General features: G+C 32.3%; 2 protein-coding genes across 2 annotated transcripts in view; both read right to left on the bottom strand.

The window, feature by feature from the left end:
• The window catches only part of LOC135958289 (uncharacterized), a 51,019-nt gene extending 29,716 nt beyond the window's left edge, over positions 1-21,303 (bottom strand). Inside the window, exons 1-8 of the mRNA XM_065509188.1 lie at positions 21,066-21,303; positions 20,833-20,971; positions 18,449-18,658; positions 17,945-18,379; positions 17,756-17,882; positions 17,388-17,657; positions 17,147-17,308; positions 3,336-3,456 (exon numbers count right to left, since the gene is read on the bottom strand). Coding sequence (XP_065365260.1) covers positions 3,336-3,456; positions 17,147-17,308; positions 17,388-17,657; positions 17,756-17,882; positions 17,945-18,379; positions 18,449-18,658; positions 20,833-20,971; positions 21,066-21,262 — 1,661 coding nt within the window. The 5' untranslated portion in view covers positions 21,263-21,303. The remainder of the gene's footprint in view (positions 1-3,335; positions 3,457-17,146; positions 17,309-17,387; positions 17,658-17,755; positions 17,883-17,944; positions 18,380-18,448; positions 18,659-20,832; positions 20,972-21,065) is intronic.
• LOC135956784 (probable cytochrome P450 28d1) lies at positions 8,627-13,684 on the bottom strand. Its single transcript, XM_065507357.1, has 8 exons — positions 13,449-13,684; positions 12,946-13,084; positions 12,781-12,888; positions 12,610-12,711; positions 9,581-10,012; positions 9,400-9,523; positions 9,029-9,298; positions 8,627-8,886 (listed from the first exon to the last, which is right to left on the bottom strand). The coding sequence occupies exons 1-8, from the start codon at positions 13,652-13,654 to the stop codon at positions 8,723-8,725; spliced, it is 1,545 nt and encodes a 514-aa protein (XP_065363429.1). The 5' UTR covers positions 13,655-13,684; the 3' UTR covers positions 8,627-8,722.
• Positions 21,304-21,783: the final 480 nt, after the last annotated feature.

Here is a 21,783-nt window from a genome sequence, read left to right as displayed (position 1 = left end):
GTATAACTAGTTCTTTCATAAATTCTGGTACAATTCTGGTACCGACATACAGCGGCCAATTTGAATCAACTTACTTCTCTTATATTCTCCAATTTGAAAAGTATGTTAATCAATATTGTTTTTTCATTCAGACTAATCCGAACTAGTTCCAAGAAAACATGGGAGCTGCAGTGTTTTAAATGAAAGTACTTAAATTGTTTGAATATTTAAGATAAATACCACTGCATACTTAAACATTTACAAATATTTGCTTAATTAATTTTCTTTAAGTTCAATTTGTCCTCTATTGTTTCCCTTAACGTGAACCATAAAGTGAAGTTGACCATTATAAAATCTACAAACCGATAAAGTAGAACAAATAGTACCCCCATATTTGGCGAATACCAACGAGGACTATTTGTATTTCATGGTCATAATTAAAAATAATAATAATAAATGCAATCATTGAACTGGAAAATTGCAAACAAAATCTTTATCAACTACTTTGATCTTTTAGTGAGTTTCTTATACAACAGCAGAAATAGGGTTGCAGAGGATGAGTTACAGAGTATTTCTAAGGGGGATGTTTTAGTGGATGTGTAGGGGTGTTATGGTGTCCTTGATAATGTAAGTTAGGTCACTTTTAATGAAATACAAGTGTAAATATGTATATACGCACAATAAGTACTTAAAACATACTTGTACTTATTTGCCACAATCTTTAAATTGTATGTACTTGGCACACACATATACCAAATCCTCAATGCATTTAATTTTCTTAATGAAAAGTGTCACTTTACAAGAGCAGCAAGTAGAGCAGGAGCAGGAGTAGTTAAGTGAAAAAAGGCTAATCTTTAAGTACAAGTTTAACATTATTTCAACAAAAAAACCCTATAAACAGTAATTTTTTCCACACAAGGGAGAATACATATTGAAAAAAGAAGATGAAAAAAAGGCACAATTCAATTACAAGTGGAAGACAAGCAAGCGACTTGAGCATTTAACATGTAGGTATGCATACGAACGCACTTGCCGCCCTGCCACCCTGCCACAATTGTGTTCATGTGTCCTGCTGCTAAGATGCATGCAACACAGTTTGCTGCTTTAAGTCTAAATATCGAGATAATACTTTACTTTACTTGTTGTATTGCAGAACTCGGTTAAATGAGGGTTAAATGCGTAGAAAATTTCTCAAAAGCAGCTAAAGATTTTTATAAATGTTTTGTTTTAATCTTCTGCATTTGTGGCCGTTTAAAAGGGAAATGCGTATACAAAGCAATTTGTTTAAAAGGGGGAGAGTTGGAATATATTTACTTTTAATTTGTTACTTATTTCTTGTTCTTTTAGATCATGAATTTATTCTTAGAATAACTTGTTGTGCTTATTGAAGCAGAAAACTATTTTAAGTAGAAATTTTTATTGCAAAACTGGCTTTTTGGAAATTTATGGTTTTTTCTTTACTTGTTATAAAGTACAAAATTACTAAAACAATAGAATAGAATAAAATGAAATTAATTTAAGATATTTAAGCTTTAGGTTTTTTTTAATTAGATTTATTTAAGTTCAAAGCATAAAATGGACAATGTTGGCAGATGTTTATTAGCAGCACAAATTATACAGACGCAAGCAGTGGTCTGGAAACTGATTTAGAGCAAAAGTTGCTCTTGGGAAAATATTAGAAATTGTTGCAGTACAGTAATCAGCCGAAAACACTTTATTTCTATATAATTTTCATATAATGAATTTACGCTGGTAGGTTATACTGACTCTTGGTTGGAGGATATATCTCAAATTCCCTTTATCCAATCACCTCAGGATAAGTTTGGACATGAAGAGCACAAAGAAAGTGCTGAAAAGAGACACTCCCTAAGGAGGTGTTATAGTGCCATATAACAGACCACAACTTATAATCTAAATTAATCAGATCAGTATAAATAAAATTGAGCAAAGTGTTGTTTTTGCTTTATATGCATGGTCCGCTAAAAGATCCTTGAAACCACAAAGTCTCAAGTCATTTTTGATGATGCGAGAAATGGATATCTTTCATGTATTCATTGCCTGTGACATTATTTGCTGCTGCTGGAACTCCTAGAGCTTTAACAGCTCTAGGAGTTCATATGCTGGCTGGACTACAAGACTTAGGACGGTCGACCAGTTTCTTCAAAGAATTTAACATCATAGCGCCAGCCACATTCGAAAAATGCAGCCTGTTTCCGTAACAATGGGTGGCATGTTTTATCGTTTAAAGCTTTTTAGTACATTAAACTCTTATAAGATGTCCTGGAAAGTGAGGTTTTGCTCGGATTCAAGAGTTTTAAAATCCAGAGACTTTGCTAAATTAAGTTTTTCTGGACTTCATGACTAATTGCAATACATAAGGATCTAAAATAGCGAAAATTTGGTCAAATCAGTAGTGAACTTTAAAAATATGAATCTTTTGGTTTTTGGATTCTACTGCGCATTTTAGAATAAAATTATATATTTGCCTTGTTTTGACAGAATTTATAATAATGTCGGGAAGCTCCATTAGGTTTTTATATACTAGGCAACATGGTTGTGTAATTTCAAACTGAGCTTCCTTATCCTTTGTTTCGAAACGTAAAATTTAATTACTACTATTTAATTTTAACCTCCAAAAAAAATAAAAACAATTATCTTCTTATTTCTACTGCTTCTCGCTAACCTCAACCCACATGAGAGCAAAAGGGTGTGAGTGTTTTATTTAACAGCAATCGAGAGTTTTTTTTCCAGCTAAGTGCTCCTACATCTTTTAATGTTAAATAATTTTTAACATCTTTTGCCACGCTATACAAATAATGTACATAATTATTAATGGAAGTGTGTGTACGTAAGTGAGTGCAAATACATGTAGTCACTGCATACATGTTTGTGAATTTTGTGTAATAGAGTTTGACAAAAACCACACCTTATTTAATAAGTATAATAAGGAACAAAAAAAAATAATAATAACAACATTAACATCAAAAGCAGCAACAAGAAGAATGTCAATAAAATCAACCTGTTTCAATAAACTCATCAACCACAAGTGACAAAATACTGTCAAAGTCTGCATACGAGTAAATACATTACGCGCCAAAGAAATCTCACAAAAAAAACGTTTCCCCTCCACTTTCACATCCTTCGTTTCTGGATGTGTGTGTGCGGTTGTGAAAGTATTCCTCACTATTATAGTCATCGTTGAGTTTCATCGTCATCATCATATCGATAAATACAACATCTCTTTCTCTATTACCTGTCATTATTATAAATTTGTGCGGTTTAAAAAGAAAATTTCACCTTTTTATACAAAGAAATCACCGAAATACTCTCACATATATTCGCACACACACACATACACTCTGCGATTCAGTGACACGAAATTCAATGCCATTGTCAAGATTTTAAGCGCAAATGTAAATGAGTTTATTCTTTTATTACTTAAATAATGTTTTATATATTCACTTACGTTTAGAGTATCTAGGTTTAGTATCCAGTTGAAACAAAGATCAGGGTCAACAATTAATTATTTTGCTAAATTCAATTAAAGAGTGTGCAAAAACAAGTAAGAGAGCTATTTTCGGATATACCGAATCTTATATACCCTTCACCAAATTATACTTAAAAATATTTTTATTTAAATAAAATTATTTTTTTTTTAAATTGATTTAAATTTTTTTTTTTAAAAAAGTTTTTTCCAAATTTGTTTCTTTTAATTTTAAAAGAAAGATTTTGGTAAAAGAATTTATGACAGAAAAAAAAATTTTGGTGAAAAAAAAATTAATTTTAAAAAATGTTTTTCCCGTTTTTGACCCATTGAAGGTCCAACTTATATACATCGTTGCAATGGACTTTGAAATATTTATCATTAGATATCCATATTGTCTATATTAATGACTTAGTAATCCAGATATAGATTAAAAATAGGGAAAAATCTATGTTGTCCTTGTCGGTTTTTTCTCAGTCATTTGTGGGCCGATTTTGTTGAGCCGGAAGAATTCCCGATATATTGATGTCTGAATCATGTATGTAAGTTATTTGGGGCCTACGGAAAATTGATTTCAACATACAGACGGACATGGCTATATCGACTTCGCTATCTATAGCGATCCAGAATATACATATATACTTTGTGGGGTCGCAAATGAAAAATGTAGAATTTACAAACGGAATGACAAATTTATATATACAAATATATATATATATATATATATATATATATTTATATATACTCACGGCGAATGGTATAAATAAATCTTAAACCGTTCAATATAAAAATGCGTAATTTTATTCAAATATTGTATAAATTCATAAAACATTAAAATATTGGAATATTGGAATATTACTCGGTATTTATAAATTTCCAGTTTTCCGGAAATCCTCCTTTTAAAGATTTTATAGTTGCTTTTATAGTTACGCTTAAAATCCATTACTGTGTTCTTTAATTATTTTTTACAAGAGCCCAGTACCTTTCCACTGGCCGAAGTTCTATTGGGTGGATTTGAAACTGTCCAGAATACCACTCTACGGCATTTTTTCCATAGGGGCATGATGACCAGGAATATGGCTTATCACACAAGAAACTTCTTGTTTTTTTGTTCGGTATTGTTCATTTACACAACCCCGTCCATCAAGCCACATAAAAATCTTGACACGGAAGTTGTGATAAGTCTGGCAATACATAAGTTTCATCATCCATCACACAATAGGTGTAATGTTTTTATAAAATTTGACCTCAACTTTGTGAACTTTATGCGACTTCAGTTTTCGGTGCTCTTCGAAAGAGTTGTTCAACTTCTTTTGGCTTACCAATATCTGTTAGATCTTTTTTCTTCATGATCCAGGTTTTCTTTTAATGTTTTAATCTTCCTTATATCCTTTTAACGTCTTTGGAAAGAGTGAGACGATTATATTTCAGATCTTTTGCTATATTTTTTGTAAAAAGTTTGCGCCATATTTCTATTAGACTTGAGGAGTGTTGCTTTCCAATAAATGTTGCCATAATTTTAAGTTAATAAGATTTTGACTTCTTAACTCTTGAACCAGTAAATTAAATGATAAAGGGAAACTTTATATTTAAAGTACATGTAACTAGTAGAAATTAAAACAATACCAAGTAATTTCGTAATGCCAGTAACTCGGACTAAATTCAGTAAAATAAGGTAAGATATTCTCAATTCCGCATACATTTTCCTCATCTGAATAACGTTGACATAATTATTACGAAATTATTGAATTTTAAGAGGAATATTTCGATGAATAAACTTTAGGTTGGTACCAGGAACTCAGATTATAAACATGATTCATTATGAAATATTCAAATTCTGTTTACACTTTAGAGTAAGTAGAACTAAGTGAGTATAAAACGACTTTCCTAGGATGGTAAATTAATGTTCTGAGTCCATGACAGTGTTCGGTTTGATTTTTATGGATTTAATTCCCTTAATTTGATGTTAGTTTTGTGGTTTCTAAACAATAAATACATATTCAATAGACCACGTACTAAGACAAAACTGCTCTGGAGGAAATTAGTTATCTTTGAATGTTACAAAAGGTTAGAAATTGGCCTCTACCTCACCCTCGGATTAGATATGCTCCTAGATATATTGCCTGGATTTGATAAAGAAGAAGCTCGGAAATTCAATTACATTATACTTCGTAATGAGTGGAAATGCCTGCGATCTTTTAAGATTTTACAGGTTCAGAATGAATAATGGATAAATTGATTGTCGTGCAGAAAAAAAACATGACCAGGTGCTTCACAAAATGGCTTGCTTGATATAAGGAGGAGGCGTTAACTTTTATCCAGATGGCTCAAAATTGCACTATCATACATATATCGATAGACTGCAGTATTTTTCTGGCTGTACTAGTAATTAATGAAGATACTGACTACATGAGACCGAATGTCGTCTCAACACACTATTATGATAGTCAGACTGCAATCAAGGCTGCTGAAGATAAAACCCCGTTTTAAGAATTTTGATACTGAAATTTTAGAATGGACGATCTTCGTATGAAAGGTTATTTTATGGCTAAGAAATTGTAGTTTAATGCTTGGATAGTTTGGAAAATCATGACGTTGGAAAGGGATTTCTTCTATAAAATATCATTGGTGAATAGCAGATTGTAGGCCTCTATGTCCCATACCTAATCGGCCTCTAGTGATAAACAAAGTGTCCCGGAATACTTGGCAATATTGTATTCCTGGTAAAGAAGAGGAGTTACATTTCACAAACATTTCCCAAAATTTCACTATTACTAAATCTCTATTTTTGCTACAGAATTTATCAGACATAGATACGGACAATTAAGGAAAATTATTTGGAAATTATTGGGTGTATGACTTAGATTTACAAAAGATAGAGAATCTTTTGAACGCTCAGGTCAGTCAAATATCAATTACTCCATGAAGATTGTTGTCAAACTTAACATGAGTTTACTATATCATTGGATGATACTCAATCAGCAATTTCAAAATGTTTGCAAGCATTCGTCCAAAAGTAGCGAAATTGGGTGCCATTCGAATGGAAGCCGAGAGAGCTTGAAAGACTAATTTATGTATATCCGAAATGATGTTTGAATCATAGAAAAGAAAACCATTTTTGCTCTAAATCATTACATGAATGAAAAATAGATCCATTACGATAACTCGAAGCATAAGAGATCGCAGCGAATGCCACTGATTCGTTTGAAGCGAACATTTGCCGAAGAACGTCCAGAATATGGGGCCAGACATGAAACCGGGAAATGATTGTAGCTAACAATGTCCAATACTTTGAATAAATTTATATTATGCAAATGTTTCAAAATAAAAGCTAAAAATGTAAAAAAAAATCTGATTTTAAAGTCATACACCCAATAATATCTTATTAATATTGTAATAATCGAACAGCCGAAAGGACCTTCGAATCTTAATTCCAATTAGAGGAAATATCAGGGCAAATGCGCTTGCCAGACTGGGTACTAACTTATGGGTTTCATCAGAATCGGAATGGGGGGTATACCAATTTAAAAAGTTGGATAATATGAGAATGGTCTCCAGGATGCATATCTATGTGCTGGTAATAACTGGACACAGTCTCATTGGGTGCCAGTTTTTGTTGGAACTGTTGAGATGAGATTGAGTAGGAGATCGTTGAATGCTTCTTATAAGACTATCCCATGTCAGTGAGGAAAATAACGAAGTTTTTGGAATCGGCAGCCTTTAATAATATTTCTTACCTATCAGATATTGAATTTGAAGAAAACCTATACATATGCGCCAAGTAAAAGCAAATGTTTCGGGGAAAGCTCCTTAAAAAATACGTTAGTCGAGGAAATGTTCCAGATCATTATCGACCAAGAGCGCGGTCAAAGAATGCCTAAACATCCTTGTTATGGAAGGTTTTTTTGTTGCATAAAATGGAATCAAGTTTGGAACTGGGCTCAATAAACTACGATTTTTATAGTATAAGATTTCAGGAAATCAAAAAAAATAAATTTTTGGAAAACAAAATTTTCAACGCCACAAATATTCCAGAACTAAAGCCAATTTAAAGATAATGAAAACTACAAAAAAGCTACATAAATCTTGTAGAAATAGTATCCAAATTCAGTATTGTGAAATTCTGCGAACACATTCCTTTAAATCTCCATCTAATCCATGTGTCTAACTTAAGATTTTTCTTATAACCTTAATTTCCATGCACTCTATTTCATTATATCCCAGCCAACATAGAAATAATTTGCATACACGTATTCATTATACTTATGTATGAATGTCGTATGACTCTGTTCAATATCGTGGGTTTTATAAAGTGTTTTTTTCCTATTTCATACACTTTTTTGCCTTTTACCAAATTTATCGGTTGCCTACATTCATTAAATTGATTTGAACGTATGTACGTTTAGTGTGTAACGTTGAAAGTATGGCTGAGCTGCGGCATTTCCAATATTATTGCCACTTATGTTACCAGCTTTTTTCACGTTTACTTTCCTCTGCTTTTTACAAACATACGGGTACATTTGCACATACAAGTACTAGACGTTCGCATAAGTGTCTTTATGTGGGGGTTTTATTTCACTTCTGTCATGTGCATGCAACATACACATCACGCGAGTGTAATGTGTGTGGAGCAGAGCGGGGGGGGAGGTGTTAGAAGGGGAATGTTGCTTTGTAAATTAAAGACTTATAATGATTAGATGGGAAAACATGTTTATTTAAGATTGAGAGTATTTGCTTCGTTTTAAAACACAACGATTGAATGAATGAACGATTGTTTCATTCATTCAATTTGATTTTCAAATAGAAAACAAAAAAAACAAAATTAAATGAAAATAATCCATTAAAATATTTTACTGTATATGAGTGTTTGTGTGTGTGTGTGGATTTGTAGTTGATTGATAGAAATTATTTATATTTTTTTTGCAGGGATTTTGAATTCAAAGATCTTATTTGATGATAAATGGCTTAAATATTGAAGGCAATTGATTTGTTAAGGTTTATAATTGGAGACAATTCTTGATACGTGGCTGTAACAGCCACCCCTAATTGGTTCAATTATGTTTTATGTCTCATAGAAGCTGACTGACTGACTCACTAACGTTTTATTAGCCACCCTTAATCTGTAAATTTGAAATTATGGTAAGTTGAGCGAGTTAAACAAAGTTTCAGTTTCGTTGGCATCTTTGCCAACATTTTTTTTTATTCTATTCTTTATAATAAGCTTCATTTAATTAAACATTTTACCACCGTTTTGTCATTTTATAACTCTTTCACATCAAGGAATATGCCACCATCCAAACCACTCATAAAGGAATCAGCAGACTGATAATTATCTTTGCGCGTTCTTTCATTAACCGTTAATTCAAAATGTTTAATTACCTCCACAATGGCTGCTTTGGCTTGAGTTAAAGCAAATTTCATACCTGCAACCAAAAATAGTAAAGAGTAAAAACAAAAAATATTAATTACAATCCACAAACCCACTAACAAAATTTACACAACAAACACAAAATGTAGCAATCATTAAATGCGCCAGTACATGTGAGCAATGGCTGCAATACAAACCTAAACATATCCTTGGACCATCGCCAAATGGCAAGTAAACACCCATGTCTTTGTACTTCTTTGTGCCACCATGCTCCTCGGCAAAACGTTCTGGCATAAACTCCTCCGGTTGGGGGAAAAACTCTTCGTCATGATGCATGGAGTGCAGGGAAATGAGACAAATATCTCCAGGTTGTATTTGAAGGGAAACACCATCATTGTTTGCAAATTCACAAGGTTGTGTGCAGACTTTGGCCATAAACGGTAAAGGAGTAAAAATACGTAGAGTTTCTAGAGGGGGAGGGATGGGATGGTATGTTATAATGCAGTCAGTAACCAAAAAGAAATTTAATCACAAAATGTATTACAGTAAAATGAAATTGAAATCTCACCTGCTACACATTGTTCCAAATAGGGAAGTTTTATCAAATCATCAAAATTTAAACTTGAGTGTAAGGCAAAATGTTCCTGCAGCTCCTGCCTTAACTTTTGCTGGGCTAAAGGATAACGGGCCAGCTAAGAATATAGTAATTTTAATAGAAATTCCAATTTAAACTCATTGTTAATCCTTACCAACAACAAACAATGACTGATTAAAGTGGCCGATGTCTCAAAACCATCAAACAGAAAAGTTAAATTGTGAGCCGTTAATTGTGTATCTGAGATGTTTTTTTTGTTTTTCAACTCTACCATATATTGCAGAAAATCTTGTCTGGAATTATTTTTTTGAGCCTGGCGTAGCTCTACAGCAGAATGGGAAAGTTTCATAAAGTAACGATCTGTTAACTCTGGAAAGAAGCGCACATAGTAGAAGCGTCTTATGATGGGAAATATTCTAGCCAGGAAATAGTAGTTGAAAGCATGGAAATTTTGGTTAATCATCACTTTAGACATATGGTATATGGAGGTTTTATGCTGTGAAACGTCTTGGCTAGTTGACAAATTGTCGGCATCTATGCCCCATACTAAATCGGCCACCACATCTCCTGTGTATTTTAAGGCCACCTGAAAAAGGAAACATAATTATATAGATATGTTTGTATATTAAGGATTCTGAAATTAATTTTCCGAGCCTCCAGCTTTTTTGTTCAAAAACGTGATTTTTTACAGAAACATTTTTTAAAAAAAACAAAATTTTTCCCAAATAAATTCAAGATTTGGATTCGATTGTATCTTCTATACTACTGGCCCGATTACAAAATTATGTACGAAGGTACCCTGCACAGTGGGGCAGAATTAAAATTTTTTGGAAATAAATCTAAAAGGCAAGGAGTACTCGAGTTTAAGTTATTAAAAGGGACCACACAAATCCTCCAGGGGCGGCGCTATGGAGGCTCAAAGTAGCGTACCTTCGACATGTAAAATTTTCCATCCCATCCGATATCAAAGATTTTTATATTTTTGGAAAGCGCTTGGCTAAAATTTTAGCGTGTTTTTACTTATCTTATAATTTCCGAGTTATAGGCATTTCAAAATTGAAATTTTAAAATTTTGCCATACCTTGGTCCGCGTTTTTTTAAAAAATATAGGTCGTACTTTGGGATGGATTTTTTGTTGTTAGTTAGACAACTAAATTACCAAAAATATGCGAAAGGTTTCAGAGCAGTATCAATTATAGATCCAAAAAAAATAAACGATTTTCAAAAAAGATATTAGATTTTTGCTGTTTATACCCTACACCACCATAGTGGGGAGGGTATTATGCGTTTGTGCAGATGTTTGTAACGCCCAAAAATATTAGTCTAACACCCACCATAAAGTATACCGATCGACTTAGAATCACTTTCTGAGTCGATAAAGCGATGTCTGTCCGTCCGTCCGTCTGTCCGTCCGTACGTCCGTCTGGTCGGCTGGCTGTCCATGTAAACCTTGTGCGCAGAGTACAGGTCGCAATTTTGAAGATATTTCGATGAAATTTGATACATATTATTTTTTCGGCTCAAGGACCAAGCCTATTGAAAGTGGCTGAAATCGGTCCATTATTTCACCTAGCCCCCATACAAATGTCCTCCCGAAATTGGACTTTATCGGTCATAAATGTTTAATTTATATATGTCTCCACAAGTTCCGCTCCAAATGAGTTTTATATACACAAAATTCATGTCACCAAATTTTGTTACGATCGGTCCATAATTAGTCATAGCTCCCATATAGACCCGCTTCCGAAAATCACTTTAACGTGCATAAATCGCTTAAAAATGTTGGTAAACACACGAAATTCAACATAGTTAACTTTAATATAGACATAAATCACACGACCTTATTTCATGGTGATCGGTCCATAATTGGTCATAGGCCCCATATAAGGCCCACTTCCACTTCCCACTTCAAAAATATAAATTAATGAAATTTTAAAAGAAAAATTTGTTTGCTCTTTTACTTAGTGTAGGGTATTACCATACTTTCTTACTTGTTTTCTTTTGGCGAAAAGGTGACTTAAATCTCTTTTTATTAAACTTTATTTAAGAACATATAGCAATTTTATGTTTTTCTGGAAGTTATCTTTACGAAGAACATTTTAGTATAAAAACATGTCCTATTTTTCGAATATGTCGCCCCTACGTCCTTCCTACCTATTTTTTTATCAAAATTTTAACTATGGGACGGACACACGTTCTAAAATCCCAAAGCGGGATCAGAAAACAGAAAGTAGCTATTTACCCCCAAAGAAAATGTGGACCCAATAGGCAAAATTGTAAAAAATAAAATTTTTGGGATCTTCGTCCCAATTTTTAAGAATTATGGGATTCCCTTTGACTTTTTGATAAGTTTTTTTACACTTTGTTTTACAGTTTTTTCGCCCAAATTATTCTTTAAAATGCAAATTTTAAATATTTTTTGAAGTAAAAAAAATTTTTTTTTTCAATATTTTTTAGTTTAAAAAAAAAATATTAATGAAAATTTTTTGGGGAAAATAATCGTATTAAAAAATATTTTCTATGGCTTTAAATACGTCGTTGCAAATGTCTATGAAATATCTATCATTAGATATCCATTTTGTATATATTAAAGACTTCATAATCCAGATATAGATAAAAAATAGTTCAAAAATGGAGGTCCTGGTTTTTTCCTTATATCTCAGCCATTTGTTGGCTTATTTTCGGGTCTGTAGCAGATATATTGATATATGAATCATGTATGGAAGTTATTTAGGGGCTACGGAAAGTTGATTTCAACATAAAGACGGACATGGCTATATCGACTTCGCTATCTATAATGATCCAGAATATTTATACCTTGTAGGGTCGCAAATTAAAAATGTAGACATTACGAATGGAATGACAAAACCTTGCCTTGGAAGGGTATAAAAAAAATTAAACCTGCTCTGTATAACACAATATGTTGCCAAATTTTTTGCAAAAGGAATTTGTAGCCCCGACATTGTTACCATCGAAAAGGAAAACAATCAGATAAAATTCAGTCACCGAAATAATTCAAATACTTTATAACCGTTTAAACAAAATCCCGAATATTTTTGAAAATACTTTTATTCACTAAGATATTTTTAGATATTTTTTTCTCAGTTCTTGCTAAATGGAGGAGTATAGAATTATGCGAATTATTATAAAATATAACGAAAAACCCATAAGTTGTGTTCTTACCTCTTTGGCGTCAATGGTCGTGATACCATTTTGTATCCCAGTTTTCAAGTATTGTTTAAATTTAGTACAAATACTATTAATAATCGGGAACATGCCTTTTATCTGCACAAATAAATTATTATATAGAAAATTATTAAAGTTTATACTTAACATAAAATTAGAAAAACCTACCTTAGATGAGGTTACTCCTGGTACAATTTCAGCCCTTTTAACTTTCCACTCATCGAAGGGTAAAACAAAGGGATTACTACCCGATATGGGTTCTCTAATGCGATCCGTCTACATAACAAAATTAATTATTATACAGATGAAATGATTTATCAAAATATCTCTTACCCGTATAGAAGATTCATTTTCTTGAAAACACTTGAAATTTGTTATTAAAATCTCTTTACACAATTCCGGATCAATGATCATGATCTGGGGACTTCTAGTCATAAAAACACCCACAAAATTTGATTTGTTTTTAAACTGTCTGAAAATATATAAACATACAAATATTTGGAATAAATAACAGGCCCATAAATTAGCAAGAGTTAAAGATAGCCATTTATTTTCAGTTATATAAAAAAGATCACTCAAAATAACTGTCATAAAATGGTTTTTGGTTAAGTGCCATGATGTACCTAACCTTTACACTTTTTTTGACTTTTATTTAAAAAAAATCTTGAACATTTTATTTTAAGTGTTATCTGATTAAATAAGTGAATTCCTTATTTTCAGTTTTTCTTATAAATATTAAACTAGTTAGAAATTGTTCTTCAAAATCATCGAAGTTAATTTGTATTTATTTTTTTTTCTAAAGTAAAGAAAAATACTAAGTCGTAGCTTGCACTCACCTATAAATTTCATCCAAATCATATATAAAATTCCTTTTACCATCTATTGTACCCGGAAAAGTACCACACAATACCCTGGGCTTGGGTCCAGGAATTTTTCGTTTAACCCAATAATCGAAATGCCATGTTAAATACACATAAAGTCCCAAAATTACGCTTAAAATTAAACTGACTATAAGCAAAATAAACTGTAATAATCCGTACATATTTCTATGTTAAATGCTTCACTTAAATTGAAAAACTGCACTGTTATTAAAAATGCGTTGCTAATAATACGTCAGTGCACTATCTCGCATTTGCCTTATCAGTAGAAATGAGAGATTAGAGAATTCTTAATTTTAATAATTAAATGCATAAAATAAACAAAACAAATTAATCTGGGTACAGCTAAGAGAATGAAATGTTAAATGTTAAGAGTTTTTAATGTGAAATTAATTGAAAATTGTATTTAAACAAAGCGAGGCACAGTGGCTATGGGAAAAATTTTTAATTCATAGGTTTCCAGCCAAAAACAGAACTTTTAAAGAAACGAAACAACAAATAATGTACATTTCTTAGGTATTTCTTATTTGAAATATTTTTGTGTTGGCATATCAATGCTAAGATATATTCTGACTCAGATCATCAAGTATTTCATAAAAATTTTTGTTTGTTATTCGGCTTCTCCACATAAGCGACAGAGCGAACGTATCCATGTGTCTCCACATTATATAAAAAAAAATAAAATTTTGGCAGCCACAATTCGAAAATGTGGTCTAAATTTTAAATTAACTTAGTCAACTGTTAAGAAAGTAATTGAAATCTTCAAAGATATTGGATCAATTTGCGATGCTAAACACATGGGTTGTGATGTGTACATGAATTCGAAATTTTAAGCAGCTCTCTACTACTCCACACGCAGAGAAAAAATATAATTGGGCATGGTTACTGTAACCATTTAAATAGTGTTACAAGATTTTTAACAATATTATAGTCACAGTAATCATTTACATGATTGTGGTAACCATAATATGGTTAATTTACGATTCACATGATTGTATCAACCATATATATGGTTACAGTAAACAAATATATGTTTGTGGCAATTTTATAACTATCGATCCATAATTAGTCATAGGTCCCATATAAAGCCCACTTCCGAAAATCAGTTTAACGATCACAAATCTCTAAAAAATGTTGGTACATTGTAAAAGAAAACTGTTGTCTCTAAATTATTAAGAATTAATTGATCTTTCAAACTGCATTTTTAGTTTTTTTCATTTTCATAAAAATTTTAAAAGTTATAAAGCCTTATTTGCAAAATTTATGGAAAAATTTCGAAAAATTTTAATGTAGGGCATCTTAATGAGCCAATTCATTACAAAAACTAAAAATTATTGCACACAAAAATAAAGCTCGGACATTTTTCTTTTAAACTGTGTACTCAAAATAATGAAAATCGTGGATCTTGACAATGTTATGAATAAAACTCAAAAAAAGGCCGACAAACCCGATTTTTTGGCAAAAATTCGATTTGAGCGACAACTAAACCACTTCCGAAAAATTTGAAAAAAATCTCAAAAATACTCTACCCTATAAGCTTTCAAATGCTTGAGCACTCATGAAAATAAGAAAAAAAACTTTTTTTGGGATACACTACTGACCATGTACAGCGAAGGGAGTTCTTTTAATAGAACATCTCAGATGCATTATTAAACTGGATGATATTGATGTGATTTCACATGCCATATAGCCTGCGAAAGAGTTCGATTACTGCATGAGACATTTCCTAGTCGTGGTTTCTTTCGTTTCGGTAATCAGAATTGGTCCCCTAGATCGGATAACTTAACAACATTCGTTTATGCGGTTATTTGTAATAAATTGTCTATGCAGTCAAGCAAATAATCACACGTATATTGAAGGAGGAATTTCAACGCTACATTAACGAAGATTTAAGCAAAGTGGTCATCGACAATTTCGACAAAAGTGTAAAGATTGTGTAAAAAAAAACTTATACACTATTCCAGTCAAGTCTTATCTTTATTTATTATTTTTTAATCACGTTAGCTTTTAAAAATATGTCTTTTCTAAATATGGACTTTCAAAAAACTAGCGAAAGATTAAAAGGTTCATCGTCATACTGTTTTAAAAGCCATTAAAGATCCTAAGGAAGACTTGAACAATGAAAGAAAACCTGGATCAGGAAGAAAAAAAGGTCTAACAGATATTGGTAAGGCAAAAGATGTCGAACATCATTTTCGAAGATTCTTTTGTGAGCAGAGCCAAAGCTAATGCTAGATTGAAGTCGTATAATGTTAAGAAAAATTTGACCTTTGACCTTCACGATTTAAGGTTTAACGTTTTTCAATTTTAGTAAAACTTTCAGGCTACATTTAAATTACCGGGACTATAATATTCTGAATAGGTTTTATTTAAAATTAATATCAGTAAGGAAATTGAGCTAATTCGCCAAAATATGGCCAAATAATTTGTTTTTCTCGAAAATTTCAAAATTTAAATCGCACACAGAGAAAACAGATTCGTTATATCAACCGACTTTTTTTTCCAATCGAATGATTCTACCTTAGTGACAGAAATTTACAGTTTTGGCTGCAAAATTTTAAAAGTGCTAACAAAGGTTTGGTTGCTTTATCCGAAATTCTTCTTTATCAACTGACTTTCTGTTAATAGAACCGAAAAATTCTATGTGTGCAGCCGAATCATTCGTTTGGCAACAAATTCGGTTGCTATCACGAATCTGTGTTCTCTGTGTATATTTTTATTCCTTCTTATATTCTCAATAAATCCTAATGGGATGATCAAAAAATTCTGAAATTTGTTTAACAAAATTTTTAAAAAATTTAAAATGGAGTTTTGAATTTTAAATTCAAAATTTTTTTATTTTTTTGTCATATCTGCGAATAGGTTAACGGTATCCTACGAAGGCAAAAACTAATATGCAAGTAAATATGGATATATTTTAACTAAAAATGAGCTTTTATTTTAATATTTATCAAAATATGTTATTAATTTTGTTCCTACATTAATATATATTAATTTTGGCCTGGGGAATTTTTAATAACTTTAAAATTTTTTGACCAATTTATGGTTTTTATATCTCATTAGAACGACAATTATGTACACATTTCAATTCTTTTAAATTAAATTGCAAAAGTAATTTTTTAATGGCAACATTTTTACAATGCATCTCAAAACTTCAGAGGTCTTAACCCCAACCGATTTACCTAAAATTTTTTCAGGATGATTTTTTTACTAATGTTCACCAATCTGGGGGGTGAGACTGGCCAAAATCCCACGTTCGTTAATTAAGGGCACCATAAACTACATGTGCTGCAAGTTTTGATATTTCCCTAAGACCTTGGACATTTCCTAAATTGGTGCTTTATGAATCCTTATTTGTTATTTAAATTTCTTCTATTTCTTCGATGTGAAAGTCAACATTCATCATAGCTATGAGAATTCGAAATTAACATTAAAACACAATTTATTTTCTATTACTTTTTTATTTTTTTTATAAAAATATTTTCTTTTTTAAATTTTTTTTCCAAAAAATACATGTAAATATTTAATTTCTTACTTATTTCTTAAAACTTTATCTGCAATAGTAATTATGTATGTAATACTATGATTAAAAAAGGCTTAATTAATTTTAATACTAACAATAACTACCATTACAACTGGTATTTTAATTCTATATTACAATGGTTTTATATCAAGAAATATGCCACCATCTAAACCAATGATAAAACCATCTGCAGCCTGATAATTATCCTTGCGTGTTCTTTCATTAACCGTTAATTCAAAATGTTTTATTACCTCGGCAACTGCGGCTTTTGCCTGGGACAAGCCAAATTTCATACCTGCAAATTAAGCCAAAAAAAAAATTAAAGTTTTCATTTACATGCATAAAACGTATTTATGTAAATCTTAGTAACCAACCTAGACATATTCTTGGACCATCACCAAATGGTAAATATACACCCATGTCTTTGTACTTTTTTGTGCCACCATTCTCCTCGTCAAAGCGTTCTGGCACAAACTCTTCCGGCTGTGGATAGTACTCAGCATCGTGATGCATCGAGTGCAGTGGTATGAGACAAACATCTCCGGGATGTATTTTGAGTAAGACACCATCATTGTTGAGCAGCTCACAAGGTTGGGTGCAGACTTTTGCCATGTACGGTAAAGGAGTGAAAATGCGCAAAGTTTCTGTGGTAAAAGAAAATAACGGTTGTACGTTGTAATTTTATTTGCTTTGAAAGAGGATAAAATGCATATGGTTTATGATTTAATATAGAAAAGCTCACCTGCCAAACATTGTTCCAAATAGGGTAGCTTAACTAACTCATCAAAATCAAAAGTATTTCTATGGTCAGCCAAATGTTGCTGAATTTCCAAACGAAGTTTTTGCTGTTTTTCGGGATAACGTGCCAGCTATAAGTGCAAATTTATATTAAAACTTTTTTTTTACTAAAGCTTGTTGTTTTTAAACCTACCAGCAACAAACAATGACTGATTAAAGTAGCCGATGTTTCGAAACCATCAAACAGCAATGTTAACTGATGAGCTACTATTTCGGTTTCACTAATACCCTTCTTTTGTTGCAAATCCATCATGTGCTGCAGAAAATCTTGCCTCTTACTACTGCCATTGGAATTTCTCATATGCATAGCTGAACTGGTCAATTGCAAAAAGAAACGATCGGTAATTTCAGGGAAAAATCGCACATAAAATAAATAACGCACAAACGGAAATATGCCAGCTATAAAAAAGTACTTGAAGGCATTAAAAGTTTGGGCAATCATTTGTTTGGACATGCTTAAGAAGGCTGTGTCTTCTTTGATAGATTTATTTGAAGATATAGCCAAATTGCCGGCCTCTATGCCCCAGCCAACATCAGCCACCACCTCTCCGGTGAAGTGTAAGGCAATCTAAGTTGTGTTGGAATAGTGAGTAAATTATTAGTTGTGTATAATGAAATATTATTAAATTTAACTTACATCTTTGGCATCAATTGTAGTTTTGCCATTTTCTGTGAGCTGTTCCAAATATCGGTTTAATTTCTTGCATATGGCCTCTACAATCGAAAACATGCCTTTTACCCGGGACGTTGTGAGAGCTGGTACAATTTCGGCTCGTTTTATTTTCCAATCAGCGGCTGGCAATGCGAAAGGATTGCTGCCTGATATGGGCTCTCTTTTACGATTCATCTGAAAAGAAAAATTAAATATAAGTGAAGTGAAAATAGCATTTTGTTTGTGTTGTAAGTTTTGAATTAAATGGACACATTTCTTAGATTTTTTTGTTAATATTAATTCCTTTAGTTTTCTGTTCCAGTTTTTTCCTGCTCGCGAAACCTCTGTGTCTAACTTTCTTCTTCAAGTGTGGAAAGGTCGTCATCTCCTTCTACTACCTTGCGGATAATAGTCAATGGCATTGCGGGTTACATCTCCGGATGGTCTTCATAATGCGTGGCCAATCCATCGCCATTTTCTTCTCACTACTTCGGAATGTATTTGGCTTTGATGTGTGAGTGCCCAGAGGTGTGTTCTATACGCTGTTGGGCCATTAGATTTTTAGTTTACTTCTTTGGCATTAGATGGTAAAAACGTCGACCGACCACAGACTTCACGCACAAATTGAAAATTGTTATCTTAGTGCGGGTGGAGATTGATGGTGACTTCCACACTGTGTCTAGTTGGACGAAAGCTCTCCGATCTCCCACGGTTCGACTTGCGACATCTTTAGAAGATCCTCCAGTCGATGTTATGATGCTACCCAAGTAGCAAAAGCGGTGTAAGTCCTGTAGTTGGATTTTAAGACTGTTTCTGTGTAGCTCTCGAATAATCCCTATTATTTTCCTAGGTACGCCTTCACATGTGAGTTCTTTTCAAATGGTAGTTTGGACAAATGTGTATAAAGCTTTTTCAAAGTAGGTGATGACCAGGTATAGGGGAATCTCCATTCCACAGATTGCTTAATTATTATGTGAAGGCTGTTTATGTGATCTACACTTGATTTTTGAGCTCTGATTCCATCTTGATTGCAATGAAAAGTCTTTGTCGAGGGATTCTAATAAGGGTGGGAGATAATGTTTGCGATTACTTTGTTTATCACGTTTAGGAGAATGATCTCTCTCCAGTTTTTGCACTCCGTGAGATCACCCTTCTTAGAAATTCATCTTTATTATGTGGAGGCTGTTTATGTGATATAAACAGGATTTTGTGCTCTGAATTCAGCCAGTTTGCAAGAAACTCTTTGTCGAGTCTCATGTTGATAATGTTTGCGATTACTTTGTTTATCATGCTTAGGAGTGTGATTCCCTCCAGTTTTTACACTCCGTGAGATCACCATTTTTAGGAATGTTGAAGATCAAACCCTCTTTATGTTCCTGGGAAAGTTCATTTTTATCCCACAGTCTTTGCACTACATTCTAAAGTAGGAAGGCACTTGTTTCGGGGTCTACTTTTAGCAGCTCTGGGTTGATGTTGTCAGGTCCTGGAGCATTGTGTTGCCTATGGGCGCAAATAGCGTTTGATATTTTGGTTATAGTGCGGGAGGTTGTTGGTATGTCATCCCTTTCGATGTGAAGAGCGCAGTTATATAATGGTTGGGATATGTGCACGGCCCTTGACAACATGTTGGAGTAGTGGTATACCCAGATATCAAGATGACTGTTTCTGAAGGTGATGAGATCTCTATTTTCGTTTCGTTACGGTTTTCATTGTCTATGTTGCAGAATTTCATTAATGCACGGGTGGTTGCAAGATTGACCTTTGTCTTCTGATCACCGAAAATGAGAGAGTACTCGACCAGGAAATGTCCCATAAAGTAATAGCTTGTGGCAACGTAATGTTGAAACCACATCTCGGCCACTTCAATATAATCCAAGATAGGCAGTAATAACTCTGTTATTTTGTCGCGATATTAAGCACTAGTAACAGTCACTGCCTTGGTATTCTGTGGATTCTGCCCATTCTCTCTGTGGATGCATTTTTTTTAAATATCTATGAACCCCAATTGCGGCAATTTTGACGATTAACATTCCATCGCATAGCATGATTTTGTTCGAAACTGTGGCAGCCAAACATTCATTATTTTTTTTGATCATTTTGATAAAAAGTGTCTTTCGTTGAATTAGCTGTTGGTTGTGGCATATACCTTTGACTTCATATAATACCATAAAAATATATCCATCTAGGGTGCCATTTCTGAGTGAAACGAGAGAGCACGCAGATCAGGAAATGTCTCATGTAACTTTAATTTATTTTTTTAATGGACTTAGCTCTGGTAAAATGATTTTGATTTAAAATTTGACTGCCAAACTTACATTTTTCTGATTTCTAATTGAACCATAATGGGTTTATTATTAAATATTACTTACCCACTGAGATGACTCGTTGTCTTGAAAACATTTAAAATTTGAAATCAAAATATCTTTGCATATTTCTGGATCCAATATCATAATTTGCGGATTTCTGGTTACAAATACGCCCACAAATTTGGCTTTATTTTTAAATTGTCTGAAATGGTAAAAGAAAAAGATCAACAATTAATTGATGGTGGTCGATATTTTTCACCCTTTCACTCTTTGTTTTAAAATTCCAAATAGCCCACCTATAAACTTCATCCAAATCGTAAATAAAATTTCTTTTTGCATTCACCATACCCGGGAAAGTGCCAAATAAGGGCACAGGTTTAGGTCCCGGTATCTTGCGTTTAATCCAGTGATCAAAATGCCAGGTCAAATAGACATACAAGCTCAAAATTAAACTTGCAACTAATATTAACACATATAATAAAAACTGCGACATGTTTTTTTTAGAAAATTGTGTAACAAATACAAATATTAATGTTTCTGGCTAGAGATTCTTTATTAAACTGCGTGTGATTTTAAAATAGAAATGCACTCTTATATAGGTATAATATTAAAAAAAAATATGTATATGTATAATTTGAAAGTCCCAATACAGTTCAGCTAGTCCTACGGTCATCATATTATCAAATCTTATTCTTATCAGAGTCTAGTATACATATAATGAGTGCAAATTAAATTGTTCAATATTTTACTTTTTTGTTAATTGAAAACAGATTATTAACAAATAATTTATTAAATATTACTATGTATGTACTTATTTTGTTGCTAGTTCAAAAGTTGCAGTTAGTAACTTTCCATACATTTATATTTAGATAATAATCTTTAAATATTGCTGTTTGTTAATGTTTGTTCCATTGCTTAGATTTTGATAATTTAAGTATCTACAACTTTCTGTATATGTAAGAAATTTAATTTGTTGTGGATTTGTTTGTTTGCTTTTTAGTCACGTTTTATCAG

Source organism: Calliphora vicina, chromosome 4 (assembly GCF_958450345.1).
Source record: "Calliphora vicina chromosome 4, idCalVici1.1, whole genome shotgun sequence".
Classification (NCBI taxonomy): domain Eukaryota; kingdom Metazoa; phylum Arthropoda; class Insecta; order Diptera; family Calliphoridae; genus Calliphora; species Calliphora vicina.
This window is presented reverse-complemented; position numbering and strand designations above follow the sequence as displayed.

Bases quoted from the DNA above. Each gene is read 5' to 3' on its own strand.
- LOC135956784 (XM_065507357.1), bottom strand. From the start codon at position 13,654: ATGTACGGATTATTACAGTTTATTTTGCTTATAGTCAGTTTAATTTTA. The intron at 9,299-9,399 runs GTGAGATTTCAA...CTCCCCCTCTAG, and splicing joins TTTGGAACAATGTGTAGCAG to AAACTCTACGTATTTTTACT. The intron at 8,887-9,028 runs GTTTGTATTGCA...TTTTGGTTGCAG, and splicing joins TGGTCCAAGGATATGTTTAG to GTATGAAATTTGCTTTAACT.